Source organism: Cupressus sempervirens, chromosome 3, assembly GCF_028749045.1.
Source record: "Cupressus sempervirens isolate cs-2001-9-10 chromosome 3, ASM2874904v1, whole genome shotgun sequence".
Lineage (NCBI taxonomy): Eukaryota > Viridiplantae > Streptophyta > Pinopsida > Cupressales > Cupressaceae > Cupressus > Cupressus sempervirens.
This window is the reverse complement of record NC_143120.1, coordinates 621,140,873-621,158,521: the sequence shown is the minus strand read 5'-3', so window position 1 is coordinate 621,158,521 and position 17,649 is coordinate 621,140,873. Positions and strand designations below refer to the sequence as shown.

General features: G+C 36.5%; 1 protein-coding gene across 3 annotated transcripts in view; it reads left to right on the top strand.

Moving 5' to 3' along the window:
- LOC149568200 (Pseudouridine synthase family protein) overlaps nt 1-17,649 on the top strand; it is a 286,392-nt gene that overhangs the window by 173,040 nt on the left and 95,703 nt on the right. For all 3 annotated transcript variants that reach the window (XM_089821202.1, XM_089821204.1, XM_089821205.1), the window contains one exon: nt 1,512-1,656. In XM_089821202.1, the coding sequence (XP_089677328.1) occupies nt 1,512-1,656 (145 nt within the window). The remainder of the gene's footprint in view (nt 1-1,511; nt 1,657-17,649) is intronic.

Sequence of the window (17,649 nt, the reverse complement as noted above, 5' to 3'; positions counted from 1 at the left end):
ATGAACAACCCATTCACCCATAAAGCACAACTGCGTTCTCTGTATGAAATCACCAAGTTAATTTCCTAGATTTTCTCTTTCAACAGCGTTAGAAATGATGTCTGCAAGGGATTCCATCCTCACAAACCAAGAAGCAGCTGCAAGTCCTTTAAAAATCAGAAGCATAACAATATCAAATCTCCAACAACCCAAAATGAGAGCCCAGTCCTCTTATAGCCTTCAACTGGTTTTTTGAAAAAAACTCCTTTTTGCTTTTTCCCTATTTTTAGGAATGCTTTTTCTGCTTATTTTTTGCTAATTTTTGGTGAATACATTTTTGCTATTCTTCCGCAAATGCTTTTCTGCTATTTTTCCACGAATGCTTTCATTGGATTTTTCTCCCATGTCACTTAATGACCACTTTGAAATTGTACATTTTATTTCAAATATTTAGCCATTCCATAGTCTCATATTAAATAACAATAAAGTTAACTTTATGGTTCAATAACTTTCCATTATTTAATTTAATAACTACGAACTATATCAAAACCCAAGATAAGCATCGAAGGCAAGTCTTTTGATATTACTAAAACAGCAACTGACTCTGTCGATGTTCATTGATTCAGTAAAGATAGGAAGTATAGGAGCAAGTGCCTGAAAAAGCTCCATAGAAGGGTGTTGTGGTCACTATACCAAATTGAACAAACTGGCAACATTAAAATACCCCTTTGTTCCTCCTGACACCAACCCAAAAAGCCAACACCAGCTGCACTAGAAGCGCACCAATAAATGGGGACATTACATGATATGTTCCAAAAGCTTTTTTAATAGGGAAAGAGGGTTAGAGGGCAAAAAAAATCAAAGCAGTGATCACATTCACCTTTGTTACTCCCAACTAACAAATGGTTAGACATGCTTCTGTGTCATGTGAGTTCTTTTTTGCTTGTAATTATTACCATAAACATGATTGAAAGAGATGTCATTTGCGAGTCTGAGTATACATGGAGGCCATCTTGAGGTGACTGAAAAAAAAACCTGGGACAAATCTGCAAAAGTGAAAGTTCTTGAAAAGAACCAGTCCATTTTAAATTTCAGGACAACTATTATCTTCATAGAATATTGAGACTGTGAACATATAGATTCCAGATCACATGCTAGAGTTAAATAATACATTTTTCTCACAGTTTTTGTGTGATTAATTGATCTATATAGAGCTGGTTGATAATGAAATGCACATTTTTATTGTCTGATTTCAGCTTAGCTTTCTTTCAATTATTAGAAAAATTATTCTGTATAGTACAAGCCTTTTTTGAGGATTTAACTGCTATTTATGATATATCAGTGATACATAAAATATCATATGAATGACCATTGGCTATCTTTGCATAGGTGCCACATAGAGTATGAGGGATTGTAACATGTTGAAATCCAAAAATATATTGTGGCCAATATGTTAAAAAAAAATGTTTTCGGTTTTCTTTTACGTAAATAGTATTTTATTGATCTGATTCTGAAATATATCTATATTGTAGGGGCTTCGATGCAAGAATAGACTGTGCTAGCCGAAAATATACGTACCTTCTTCCAGCTGAAGTTATAGGAATTGAAAATAACTGCAGCCCACAAGAAATAGAACAGAATGTCAGAGAATTCAGAGACATATTGCAGATATTTAAGGTAGTTACATTTTGAGTATACTGAGATGTTCAAGTCATTGATGATTTGGTTTTCTTGTGCCTTTAACTAAATGAATCAACTTTTATTTTTTACAAGCAATCATGTGGAACATTTCTGCATTGACTTATTGCTTCTTAATTTCTATTAGGAAAATTAGGGTTGTAATGTTTTTACATTCAAGAAAATGGATTATCCAGAGTCAAAAAAATTCCAATAGATGACAACTATGAACCAAAACAAAAATCTTGAAATAAGAGGACATCATCAAGAGACAACACATCAAGCAACACATAATGCAACCATTTGAACATGACTTTTATCTCAAGTAATGTCCACGAGCATTCAATATTAATTTGAAAGATAATTAATTTACTTCTAAACTATTAAGAGTTCAGAAGCAACACAGTATACTTTTGTAGATTTTGATGATATTAATATAGAAGTTAGAACCATCACCAACATTGTGTAACCTCCGAGACAAAAGGTTATTTGGCATAAAGTTAAAAGCCATTGTAAAGTCCAAAGTTTAACTATTTACTTTGGAAGATCAATGAAAAGCATTTACATCTAAGTTGCTGATTCAGGTTTGGGGATAAATTAGGGCTCAAATTCAGGTTTGTGGGTTAGGGAAATTTTTTTTTTTTTTTTTCCATTTGGGTTCGTGGATGGGTTTTATGCATGTTTCTCTTATTTTTTTGTATATATAATGCGCATTCATGCACACATGGACATATATGTGCATTATGTATACAAAAAAGAAGAAGAGAGAAACATGCATTATTGCAAAACTAAGTCATTTCATAGTATGAATATATGTTGCTTGATTATTGATCAATGCCATATGTCAAAGATAAACATTAAATCCTCACTCATTAATCTATGCTAATGATTGTAAAGAAAATTGTAAAATGCATTACTAAATTAAATGAAATTTTGAAACAATGACTAGTTCATCAAATAATAAAGTTTGAAACATAATGATAAATGGCAAGTGTTTAATAGTCTATCAATGATCATAGAATCAAATGCCCTTAAAGGATCAAATGGGTCGTCCAAAAATGAGGGATCAATAGCTTCATCTCTGGCTGCAACTATATCTAAATCCTCATCATTGGAACCCAAACCGGTTCCACTAGCCCCATATGCTGTTATATCATCTTCCTCCTCCTCAACACCTAGCACAATAATTCTAGCTAGATCTTGGATGGTAATATCCAAGTCAGCAGACACGTGTAGTACATCTCACAACTTCTTTGCCCCTTTTTGGCATTTTGGATTCTTGCGAGACAGACAACGCCAATTATTGTGAATATGTACCAAGCACTTTGCTTTCTTGGAACCCAACTAGTTACACTTCACTGAGTTGATAAAGCAGTATGTACTCCAATTTTTCTCAGCAATAGAAGAGCTCACAACCTAGAGAGACAACCAACAAAATTTTAAAAAACTAGAAATTGTAATACAATAGAAATTTAAGAGTGCTAATTCTACAAGTTAAGTGGCCATAAAAAAGGGGAAAAAAAACTAAAAAACTAAAGGGAAAAAATTTTAAAAACTATTTGTGATAGAATCTTAATGGCTAGAGGTTGGAGGTACATATAATCTTTCCCATGTAGGTACCACCATCCAATGACATCCATTCTACTTTGGTCATTGATTGCATCAGGGTTTGCATGTTTTCCTAAGACAAACTCTGCAAACTCACTTCTAACATTCGATGCCACCTTAGGATCGCTAAAAAGCCTGCTCAATGCCTTCTTATACCTATTAGCAACCTTAGGATCTCTATCTCGTGGCCTTATACCAAGAACAAGTATCTCACCGTTATAATACATGGGAGAAAGTGCATATGAGAGGAGGTGTAAAGGTGTAGTCATCTTGTTCTAACGATGAAGAACAATTGGCTTCTAATGCAGAGTAGTTAGAGGAAGCACAATGGGTTTAGCCCCAAACACCTTTCATCCCCAAAATGGACCAAATTAGGACCTAGTCTTGTCAAATGCACAACTCTTCCAAAACTTAGAGAGTTTACACATATACTTTCCCACCACACCTTATGGGCATCCTTCTTGAATCCAATCAATTGTTATGGCAAATAGGAAACAAATTCACTGTCACCTTTGACCCTATCTTTACATGTGAAAGAAAATCGCTTCAACACGTTGCCTCTTATACCCAAAACTTGTACACAAACCCCAAACTAACTTCTAGGGAATGGAAAGACTTACTTTCATCTTAGGAAAACACTTCATAACCATTTAATTTGGTTCCAATATGATGTGAAACCTATTCATCAGTGTGCAATAATTAACCATATGGAATGTATGAGTTACATAGAGCTCTGTGTATTTGTAGTTTGACTGCATTAGATTAATACCTTGCAAGATGGGCAAGTCTTGCCATGGAATGGACCATCCTACATGATACAAAGGCAATAGATAAGGCTTGGAGTGGAATGGGCATGGTTTACATCATTCAAAGGCACTGTTTGTGCAAAGGATAGTTGATATGGATGGAAAGTAAGCACTAAGGTGGAATGGTGGCCTCACTAGGTTAACCAATCCCATGAAGAATGGGGCCAAGGGCGACAAAGTTTCTGCCCATGGGTCTAGGGTTGAGTTAATGGCACCCTATACTAAACTTTCCACCAATCCATATGGAAGATTAATTGATAGAATCTATAACCATAAGAGTTGAGCAAGGTAGAGTGATGGAGGGGAGCAATGTAAAAGTTCCACTAGGTACGCCAACCCCATCAAGTATGGGCCCAAGGTGGACAAAGTTTCTGTTCTTGTGCGTAGGGAATTCACAATGAACACAATAGAATTTGCCTTAATTTATACCCTACAAACAAAATCACAATAACTAGGGTTAGAGGGGTGGTCTACCAAGTACGATATTTCATCCTTTGTGCTTAGAATATATGTCTTGCAAACAACAAAATATGGAACAAGTGTGCACATGTGTGTTTGTGGGTGAACTAGTTAAATTGTTAGCAAGATATGTATATGTCTTAAGTTTTATAAATCGAAAAAAAGAGATATAAAATCTAACCTAGACATTTAGGTAACAGTATATAATGCATACGAAAGAAACTCACTTATAGCATTTAACTTCCATGACCATGACTTGGAGTTTGTAGCTTTCCTTCGGTAATATTTTGGGATCAATTGGTGCATCATACTTATTTCAGCTTTGGAACTCAATTAATTTAAGATAATCATATAAAATCAGTCTACTTATAGATGTCAGACTACTGCTGTATCATTTGGCTGAGTTGGAGAGACTGATTTTTTATCACAGCAGTCCATAATCAACTATGGACCAACATACAATTAGTAAGTAGTTTTTCGAGAGACAATCATTAACTTCAATACATTTGATTTTTGGCATAATAGTGTTAGGAATGTATCAGAAGTTTATTTGTGGCATTGTTTAAGCAAAATGAGTCCATTATTACTATATCAAATATATGAAACATTTTCTAAATGTTGGCTAAAGGTTTTGCAAGTCACTATGACCACAACATGCAAAACTATAACTTTAACCATGTTAGGTGAGATTACTCTCTTTTAAGCAATAGAGAAGGCTCTCTTCTTATTGTAGGTGGCTCTGTAATGTTCCCAAGTATGGAAGGGCTGAACGTATAACAAAGATGAACTCAGAAAATCTTGAAGTGCAAATGGAGAGATCTGTACAGTGCCAGGACAATGCACAGGGAGGGCTGTACGGTGTCTCCAGAAAGGCCGTACGGTCAGAATGATTTGTGGCAGTACAGTGACCCTAGCCTCTAGGCCGTACGGTGGCTGCGTGAAAGTACGGAATGTTCGTTGGAGATGTGTCGTACACCAAGGGAGTGAAGGTTGTACGACGTCTTGAAGCTCGTACGGAGGGTAGTATGTACAGTAGGCAGCCTTACGGAAAAGGGGCACAAAGGCCGTATAGAGAAGGGTGGAGGGCCAACAATGGCCGTATGGTGGATGCCAAGCAGGGTCATATGGTGATGCAAAATAGGGCCGTACGGTGATTTCCAAAGGGTTTTGCAGTGTGTGGAGAACCGTATGGTATGGGTGGATGTGTCCAATGCTGAGGTATGGAAGAAATCAAGTGTTGGAAAATGATCGAATCACTTCATACAACCGAGATAAAACCCGAACAAGAAATGGAGAGTGAACACAAATATTCAATTAATATTAGCAATATGATGGTGCTCTGATTTGCCAGATCCGAGCGAAGTATTACATGCAACAACGGAATAGGGTGGGGGCTGAATCCCACCGAAACTGCATGAGCCAACTAGGGTAGATCTTTCACTTCCGAAATGGCGAACAATCCAGAACCCCAACAAGAATTCGCAATACATAGAAAATAATCCAAAAGCATACTATCTACAATCTACATGTCGTGCTTAAATACCCTTCGGATAAACATCCTGAGGGTGTACAAAGATAGCCGATAGTTAACACCTACTGAACAATTAATTAAAAATGGGTCCGAGATATACTAAATCAATCAGAACCCACCAATACAAACATTAATAACTTGGGCCCCAAATTAATTAAAATTGGGAACATTATAAATCCTTGCCGCCCAAAAATTGCTTGTCCTTAAGCAATTCGCAACTCCAGGATCCCAAACCATGCATGGAGGTTGATAGTTGTATCTTATGAAGTCTTCATGTAGCATCATGATCACATACACACACTTAGGAAAGGAGAGTAAATATTCATCAAACTTTCGCTGCGCCACTCTGATATAAACATTGTCGTATCCTGAGTCATCGGGATCCCAAGGATGCCAATCATAACATACATCGATGTCATCATGTTCATCAATCTCTTCGGGTATGGTCATACACGCAGACGTCGATGTTGATACAAACCCAACAATTCTTGTTGTAGATAAAACCTTGGTGGCACACAGAACCCTGATATCGAAACCTCGACGATGGATAGAGCCTTGACAATGAGCAATGTCTCAATGGCTGTAGCTGCACTGGCGGACACACATGATGACACGGATGACCACGACGAGAACGACGGGCACAAGCTCAATGACGGGCACGGATTTGACATCGATAACAGACACGACGACAGTGACTGACACAACGATGGTGACAGATGCAACAACGACGATGAATACAATGACGTCGGTAACGAACACAATGACGGTGACTGACATAGCGATGGTGACTGATGCAACGATGACGAATGCAATGATGGTAATGATGGTGACTGATACAACGACGACGACAGATACAAACTCAACGACGATGACGAACACAATGGAAAAGATAGACATGACAGTGGCAGACATAACAGTGACTGACATAAACTCGACGGTGATGGACACAAAGATGATGACATACATGATGGTGACGGACATGGCGAGGGACTTTGCAACAGGCATGGTGACGATGATAGACATGGTGATGGCCATGGTGATGGTGACGAAAACAAACACAACTATGGTGACGGATACAACCACAGTGACAGACATACAACTTTGGCGACAGACATGACCACGGTGATGGACATAGCTTCGGTGACAGACACAGTCTCAGCGACAACCTTGGTGATGGGCATAACTTGATTTGTACATGTCTTCACAAGATCTATGCAAGTAACCTCTTCATTTTTTGTGTTCTCCCCAGGTTGGTGTAGAAGAAAGATTTAACGATTCCTCTTGGAGCAACCCTGTAATAATGCCTTCCTTCTGGTGTAATGCATTGTCCTTATTACTGCCATCTATTTTCTCCCACTTGTGCAACTGAGATATTAGTTTTTCTTCACAATGCTTGAAAATATGACTGACCAATCTACATGTGGCTGTAGAGGGGACACATTCAAGATTACGAATAGCCCATAACATAGATGTGATGGGTTGGAATATTTCATCCATCTCCTCAATGCACGAAATCATAAGGCTCTCTATAGCAACTAAAACCTTAGTTTCATGATCTTCCTTGATGGTGGCCAAAAAGTGATGAAACATGTCGTTTACCAGATTTTGCAATTCGAGATCTAAGAGGAGGTTACCCATTTTAACATTGGCACAATTCTCCAAGATTGTAGATTTTCTGCAAAAGGGATCAACACTAATGTCATCTAGACTCTGAAAACTATCAACAATCAAATGTAGGATCTCTATCATGGTGTTATCGTCATATGGTGTTCTAGGAGCCGATATTCTCAAGATCTCACTGAGACATGCTGCAACTGCCAACCTTTTTCCCTTGTCATGGTGTCTTTAAAGCCTAGGTTGACTTAAGGCATCTTTAATTGGTGAGAGGATTCTCTGTATAAATCTTGAAGGTAATTGGTTAACCTTACACAAACATACTTCCAACAAATCTAATGGAAGATCAATACCTTCGCTGAGCTTCTTGCCGATCCCATGTAGTGTCTTCAACCACCACTCTCCATCACTGCTTGGCGCCATAACACTATCCTAATCCCAAAATCTCTCAATCATCCCAACAGGCTGGCAAGATCACTAGCTCTGATACCACTGTAATGTTCCCAAGTATGGAAGGGGTAAATGTATAACGAAGATGAACTCAGAAAATCTTGAAGTGCAAATGGAGGGATCTGTACGGTGCTAGGACAATACACAAGAAGGGTTGTATAGTGTCTCCAGAAAGGCCGTACGGTGGGAATGATTTGTGGTAGTACGGTGACCCTAGCCTCTAGGTCGTACGGTGGTTGTGTGAAAGTACAGAATGTTGGTTGGAGATGTGTCGTACACCAAGGGAGTGAAGGTCGTACGGCGTCTTGAAGCTCGTACGAATGGCAGTATGTACGGTAGGCAGCTGTACAGAAAGGGGGCACAAAGGCTGTATGAAGAAGGGTGGAGGGCCAACAATGGCCGTATGGTGGATGCCAAGTAGGGTCGTACATTGATGCAAAACAAGGCCGTACGGTGATTTCCAGAGGGTTTGCAGTGTGTGGAGAGCCGTATGGTATGGGTGGATGTGTCCAATGCTGAGGTATGGAAGAAATCAGGTGTTGGAAAATGATCGAATCACTTAATATAACTGAGATAAAACCCAAACAAGAAATGGAGAGTGAACACAAATATTCAATTAATATTCGCAATATGATGGTGCTCCGATTTGCTAGATCCGAGCAAAGTATTGCATGCAACAACGGAATAGGGTGAGGGCTGAATCCCATCGAAACCCCATGAGCCAACTAGGGAAGATCTTTCACTTCTGAAATGGCAAACAATCTAGAACCCCAACAGGAATTCGCAGTACATAAAAAATAATCCAAAAACATACTAACTACAATCTATATGCTGTGCTTAAATACCCTTCGGATAAACATCCCGAGGGTGTACAAAGATAGCCGACTGTCAACACCTACCAAACAATTAATTAGAAATGGGTCCGAGATATATTAAATCAATCGAAACCCACCAATACAAATATTAATAACTTGGGCCCCAAATTAATTAAAATTGGGAACATTATAGGCTCCAACAAGGACTTAACTAGAAATTAAAATAAGGCGGTTCTCTTAATTTGTTCCTCTTTTTTCAGGACTGATTATACAAACTACTTATGAACAGCACTAAAACTTCAACAAAAAGTGCCTATTGCTACAATAATATCGATGGCTTGTGAGTTGACATAAGACATCTATTTACTTTTATATGGGTGGAATAGTTGTAGAAACCGAAAGTCTTATGCACTTATCATGAATGATGACTTAATAACTTGAAGAAATGGGAAAGCACTAAGTCTCTTACCAAATGTTAGATTCATGGATCTTCTGCAAATGTTTACATTCCTATAGATGATTCTATTTGGGCAGATTGCTAGAAGACCAGACTTATAGATTTCGGTTTGTCTTCTAATTTGCAATCTATCTCTCCCTTATACCTAACTCGAGGGGCATGTACATTGAATGGACATGTCCCTCTCTAGGTTGGCTTATTTAACAACATAATTGTTTCCTCAAGATTGGTGCTCATTCCAAGAGTTACTAATGGTTAGTAACTAACTAACCGCACTAGTAAATAAGAAGGCTTATAAAAGCCACAAGGAAGATGTCGATCTATGTAGAGAGGACAATATGTTTTATTGACCAATACTTTAAGGGAATTCATGCATCCAAATCAGACTGATCTGAAAATCAGAGCACTTGTCTTATCAAAGTTATAAGGAATTAACACTCCCTCTTAACTTGATAAGTAATAGAGACATATCTAGCAACATCAATAGAGATGACTAAGCATAGATATACATTCTAGACCTTTCTGAATTTCAAGCATGATGTATCGTTATACAAATGATACCTAAAAACACATCATATTACAAATCTTATAATATAAGTTATCACTAGAGGTTGTGATCAAATCACTAAGCATCGTTCATAATACAAACTATCAAATCACCTAGGCTTGTAACACAAGGTGTTTGACAAGGCTTGTGATATGAAGTATTACCTAAACTTGTGATGACATTATTGTATAGAATGCAATACTTAGGATTAAGACTAGAGAATAATTAAATTCTCCCTTTACCCAAGTTGTGATGTTTGGAGATTTAGAAATGTCATTGTCACAACATGATCTTGATTTCGTCAAGATCTAGATTCTACCAGCAATCCTTTACTAGAATGCCTTACACAAGAAAAAATCCAGAGAATAATTAAATTCTCCGTATATTCAAGTTGTGACTCAGGCACACAACATGATCCTGAATTAAGATCTGCCAGTATACTGGATAAAATTTGGAGAATAATTAAATTCTTCCTTTATCCAAGTTGTGATTCATAGACATAGAAATGCCTCCATCACAACATGATCTTAAATTCATCCAAATCTGCCAGTAGTTCTCTACTGGTCAGAACATTATCTCAGAGATCGTCATCTCTTATAATGTCTTTATACAAGTGTTCGTTATTTCAGAGATCGTCACGTCTTAAATAACAAACACAAATGGTGAAGCCCCATAACAGTCAATATCCTGACAATAATATAAATTATCATAAGAATACAAAACAATTCAATCATACCTGGATCTTTCCTAAGATGATCACTCTCAGAGAGGTTTGATAAGAATATTTGCTTTCTAATTTCTAGTACTTAAGAATAAAGTCTAGAGAATAATTAAATTCTCTCTTTATCCAAGTTGTGATTCATAGACATCGAAATGTCTCTTTCACAACACAATCTTGAATCTATTCAAGATTTTCCAGTAGTCCTCTACTGATTTAAAACACCATAAGATCATTTGCTATCACAACAAGTTTGTGCTAGAAGATTCTTTTCTATTACTGCAAACTGATGCTGCAAGACTGTTTGCCGAAAAATGCTTCCACACCATGATGTTTATAAAGGTAGGCCCATCAGATGGGTGCTCACTTTAGATTTTCAAGACTCTTACTAGATATCAAATCTTTCGAGCTCCTTATTCAAGGTTGCCTTGATGAGATGTCAGACTCCCCTTGAATCCAAACTTCTTTCCTACAAGAACATTCTTCAGAAAACAAAATCAAGGCATATACTCTTCTTATAAAAAATACAAATGAAAGATATTATAGACATACGGTAAAAGAAGAGCTCAAGTACAATAGATAGGTATCTTTCCATCATAACCTTGATGAAAGCTTTTGTACTTTATGAGTATACACCATCTTGACATGGTACACTCAGTCTGAGTTTGTATAACCTAGATCCTGGGGAGTCAACTTGATCTTTTAGGTACTCTTTTTAACATATAACCTTCTTATAAGATGATACTTATGATTTTCTACTACAAATTCTTTATTACTCAGGAATCAATAAAGCATGGTCTACTCCCTCTAAGTCAAGATCATGATGTCACTTTATTCCCTCGTTTCTAAGAGAATCAATACTAATAATTTGAATAGTCATAAGGTTATACAGAATGCATCTTTTCTAAGTCCACAATCATTAACACTCCCTCTTGGATTTGAGGGAAGATTAGAAATGCCTTGAGTAAAATGTTTATCTTAATAATCTATAGTCTCATGATATAATCTTTATCCATGTGCATCTCATCAAGTTATCTTCAATGATGAACTCCCTCTCAAACAAAATAATCGAGTTTGTCTAAGATGATAGAATCTTATTCCAAGGTTCCCTTTTATAGTGGATCAAACTTATTCTGAACGGGAGTTTCCTTTCAGTAGGGCGGCATTCGGCTTATTTACTGTAAATTCTCCAAATGTCTCCATATCTTATGATTAAAAAAAAACAGACTCTCTCTGATTCTCAGTCTTGACCGATGCCAAGAAAACCTTCTAACTTGATGCCATCTTCCCTTCTGGAAGAACACATAAGCAATTACCAAGAACTGACAAACAATTCCATATACTACTGATCACAGAATGGAATTCATCAATCAACCCGGTACGTCAATTAATCATTTGCATTACCACCTATCTTCAATCATCCTCTTAATCTGGTTGTGTTTTGTTGGTTTTGCTAAGGGTGTTGATTAAATGAGACCATTCCCACAAGTCTCACCATTTCACATATCAAAAGTGGTTCTCCTCTTTGCTAGTTCAATATTTGGACAAACCTGCCTCTTATTTGGTATCCATAGAATGTACCCTTGAACAATTATCTAATGAGATAACCCATCATATTTCATTCATAAGCATTTCTTCTCAATTGAAGGAGCCATCTTAGTTAATGATCATATGATCAAATATGAAGGAATGAACTTTCTATGAATTTATTATTCTCTATGAAATATATTCCTCATGAATATATCCCATATTCCTTAGTCCCATAATATGTATTATATTCGTTGATTCTTATGGTCACTTCTTTTATAATATTCATTATAAAGTTCTCCATATATTAGTTCTCTCCCTAATTCTATTTCATTAGAACTGTTTGTCACCTTTCCCTGTACGAGCCAACTTCTCCATAGTGACACTCAAAGCCCATCCACGTGGCATCAATACACTCAGCATCTAGTTTAGGTCTAGATAGGCTGACCCACACAGTTTTAATTAGACTGTAGAGATCGATGGTGGCCCATTCAATTTGCGGAAGCTCCAAAACCACTGTTGTGGCACATCCTTAGATTTGTTCACACAAAGGTAAATCTTTTCCTTGCAGTGTGAAATAAACATAAGAAAACACATCATAGGCTCAGATTTGGAAAATGTAGAGTCCGAAGGTGAAGGCAGAATTAGACGACTAAGTGGTAATGTTTGAGATAATCATATGAGTGTGCATCCTATCTCTCATTGTCTCCCTCATTGTTTTGCTCGAACTGCTATTTCTTAATGCATTCTTCAATTTGGGGTGCCTGGCCTCAACAAGTGCAACAAGAGGCATATCTCTATTTGTTTTGGTCGTATTCGTTCCTCCAGTGGTAAAGCTTTTCTAGATTGTGGTCTGGTCATCTACAAAAGCGATTGCAAAGATTCTGAGTGTTAATCCTCTTGATTTGTGAACTTTTCGATGTCCTCGTATGCCCACTGTGGTCACTTTCCTTAATGCTCTTAGCTCCACATGTAGTGCCACAAGGATAGTAGTTACCGAAGGAGGAAGTTATAATTTGATTGCATGCTGCCTTATCCTTGTTAACCATTTCATCTTTCATGTCTCCAACTACTAATAATTGTATAAGGGCTGTGTTTGACGTGGATGTCTCTGCCACGTAGTATATTGTTGGCCCATGCATCTGCTTATGGGTTGTGCTTCTCTCTCTCTCTATTTAAAAGAACTCCTCTTCTTGTCAATATTGGAATGCAACAATAATCCTTATGAAGATGGAAATAATGTTAATTCTTTTCATCTACTTTGGCTACTTCCAGAAGATATCAAACATATTCGTCGCACCGATTCATTGGTTTTACTTCGAATAACAACAACACACGTCCTTTTCAAAATTATTGTGACAAATAAATATATAAGTTCCCCTTTTTACTTCACAATTTCAAATAAGGCTCCTAGGCTTCATGCTAATATTGAAACGTCAATATAGATTCCTTCTAATATTATCGGGACTTTTGTGAAGCATACGTTGATTGTATATGAACTGGAACCTCTGACAACATTGGCGAGATGTCTTACTTTATTTTCAAGTGCCACCTAAATTTATAGCCGCATATACTTGAGTGGGAATACACAATGGCTTTAATTGAGATGAGATTGTATTTTTTGCTGCCGTAACTGTGGATTTCCACCCTCGGCTTTCAACATTTGACGGGATCTTGACTTTACCAATGAAAGATGCTATTGCCATTTGGCCATTTACATCATCATGACTTAAGCATAGTGTGTCTTGTATCTTATATATTGTCTTATATTATATAAGAATTTATCATTAAACATCTATGAGGATGTCCTAGAAGACGCTAATTTGTATCATGGTATTCATATATCCTGTCATTGTATTATCTTCCTTATGCACTCATTGACAATCTTCCAATATTTATCCCAATGGCTAGAATATGTATAATCAATTGGAAACAATCGATGTTGAATAACATCATTCCTCATTTGTTTTTAATTACCATTTGTACGCAGCCGGCTCTATAAGAAGGTATCGTAAAAATCCTCATTTGCAGTTTTCAACTAGGCTCTATACCATGTTAGATTCATGGATCTTCTGCAAATGTTTACATTCTTATAGATGATTCTATTTGGACAGATTGCTAGAAGAGAAAAGTTATAGATTTCGGTGTGTCTTCTAATCTGCAATCTATCCCTCCCTTATACCTAACTCAAGGGGCATGTACATTGAATGGACATGTCCCTCTCTAGGTTGGCCTATTTAACAACATAATTGTTTCCTCAAGATTGGTGCTCATTCCAAGAGTTACTAATGGTTAGTAACTAACTAACCACACTAGTAAATAAGAAGGCTTATAAAAGCCACAAGGAAGATGCCGATCTGTCTAGAGAGGACAATATGTTTTATTGACCAATACTTTAAGGGAACTCATGCATCTAGATCAGACTGATCTGAAAATCAGAACACTTGTCTTGTCAAAGTTACAAGGAATTAACACCAAATACTCATGAAATTCTAAGTAATTACTTAACACTTAAGCACAAAGTCTTTCAGTCTTATGTATTTGAAGCCACTATCAACTATATCAATTTTCTCTTATGCAGCACAAAGCCTCCAAAAACTCAAATTGAACTATAACTTTGAATGCAACATTAAGCTCAAAGTCTACAAGATTGAATTCAAATCCCTCTCAAACAAAGCATAAAAATAACAATCAATAGAAAAAAATGTCATCACATAACACCTTGAATCAATACAAAGTTTCATACAAGTTGCCTCTTTTCTTAAAAGCAATCTAATTTACATCCAAGCACAAAGTCTCAAAGTGGGCGTACGAATTGGCAGAATTTTCTTGCATTGCTCAAAAGATGAAAATTAGAAAGAGCACCCTCCTTTATTTATAGGAAGGGGGTTGAGAGAATAAGATGGAAGAAACCCAACAATCTTTGACCTATTCCTTAACTAACTTTGACTTATTCAAATTGCAAGTCCTTATGTACTTGAATTACAATTTTATTACATGCAATGACTCTATAGGTGAAAAAATCACTTGCAATTACAACTTGTTTTCCAATTACAACTAATTTACAAAATGCACAAAGAAAATCAACCGTGTTTGACAAGATACAACTTTCATTGCATCATATGTTGTTATTCTTCATGCTGTTATAGGATGTTCTATGACTAAAGTGCTCAGACTTGGTGGGAGCATCTTGAACGGGAACATGAACCTACATCCTTGATTATTCTGCATCATAATGGTTGTTATTGGGAAAACATCTTTTCATGTTTCATGACCATCTCTATCTTGAAAGCTTTCTATGCCCACGATCATTCCATTACTCATCCCTTTCTCTGTATGACTCCATCATGTTGTCATTCTTGCCTCATCACTAGTCTTGGAATTTGTTTTGCAAAATAGGACCAATGTCATGATCTGTTGATTGGGTAGATCATACAGGCAAACAAGAGAAGCTGCAAATCTTTCTTCCAAACTAGAACTTTGCAAACCTAGAGCTATGCATGTTGGACAATCAAACCTTGAGGGGAAATGAAAGGAATTGACTTTTGAATTGGCGAAAGAGATGACTTGTGGATTTTTTCTTGAGCATTGGAGGTGAATGAAATGCAAGTATTTGGTATGAAAATGAGGTGCAAGTGCATATATACTAGAGGGGGTATCTCCTACTTGAAATTGGGGGTTTTAAATCGAATTACAAGTCATTTTGGGAGGTTTGCTGCCTGCAAATGAGGTTTTCAAGCCCACTTGCAGATTGGGAAAAAGACTTCATTAGCTCTTGAAAGACACTTGCAAGTGGGTTTTAAAGTCCACTTGCAGGTTAGGGGAAAAACTTAGCTCTTTTTAGCAAACTAAACTCACAAATAGGGTTTTTAAATTCCATTTATGAGTGGGGAAAATATAAAGTTATTTCTTTGGGGGAAGATCTTGCATCTGTTCTTCTATCATTTTGGGAAGAATTTGTATGGTTGTGAGAACAATAAACTCAAACTTTTGAAGCCGAAAATCCTCTTTTGAATGACCATGTAGAGGAATTGCTAAGAAATGTGATAGCAAGGCGGCTGAGACAAAAACAACTTGCACAAATTTGCTGTTCCAGAACTAGGAAAAGATCTTCAGAACATGACTATATGGGCAAAAAACGTTTGACTAAATCCTCTATAAAAAAGATTAATGCATTCATTGTAATGCCCCCTCTTTTGGATTAAGAAATGAATGCTGGAACCTGAAACAAATTGTTAGTATAATATAAAAATGTATATTAAATATGTTAGAAATGTTGAACTAATTAAGTATTAATCTACATACTACCCTTCTTAACCCCTCCTAATCCCTTGGAAAAAACTTTTCTCAAATCATGTAACATCCACTAGTGAGAATTACTTCTTGATTATGCAATCATAATCCAAATAGCATCTTCCTAAGGCCTCTTGGGATCTCTGATTATGCACTTTATAACACTGCCTGGTAGAGATCCCACCTCTAACCAAGTCTCTTATCTTTGACATATGCATATGCTTGACCACTACAATATATATTGTCTGTAGAGATTCCAATGAATCTCTTTGTAGATTCCAATGTGGAATCTCGACATTCATATCAAATGCCCCCTTTAGAGAAACTCGACATTCAAAACAAATGTCCTCTAGTCTCCGAGTTCTCATAAGAGAAAATCGACATTCATACGAATGTCCTCAATGAGAACTATGAAGCTGTTATTATAATTTTAATTGTAAAGTCTTCTATATTGATATAAAAACATACCTATGATTCTCTTTGATCTCGTATGGTATAAATCCTCTCAATTATGTATTATTAATTCCCTGCATTACTTTAACTTTTTAAATTCTCTTTTCTATGTAATGTCAGTTCTACGCTTTCACTCACTCTCAGATTTTTATTATTCACAAATTATTAGTCCCAATATATCTGCCATGCGTTCTTTTGTTATTGGTCTTCTGCAATATTTGTAGCCTAATGTGTAATGACCCTAACCGGTTATAACTTAATCAAACATTAATTTCTTTCACAATTCAAAGGTTTGACATTTCGTCAAACACTTGGCAGGCATCTTGTTGGCTTTGATTTTTTGTTTGACAATGATTTCTTATGATGATATTGATGCATATAAAAAGCAAGTTAATATGGAATTCTGAAATGAAAGTATTTCTCTCAACACAAGGATAGATAATTAGCTCAAAAGCAATTATTTCGAAGTTTTATTAAAATCAATAATGGCTGCAATGATGTAAATTGTTAGAAGAAATGAACCTGTCCAATGTATAGTTCGTAGAATGATTGCAACAGACTTCAAATTATGCACTCTCCTTATACCAGCAGACCCAATTTGCAATGTTTGGATGTGTAGATTAAACACCAATAATGAGAGTAGGCCTTGTAAATGTAACTGTGGTTCCTTGGAAATTCCAAATGTAGATCTAAATGTTGAATGCAGACCCTCCGA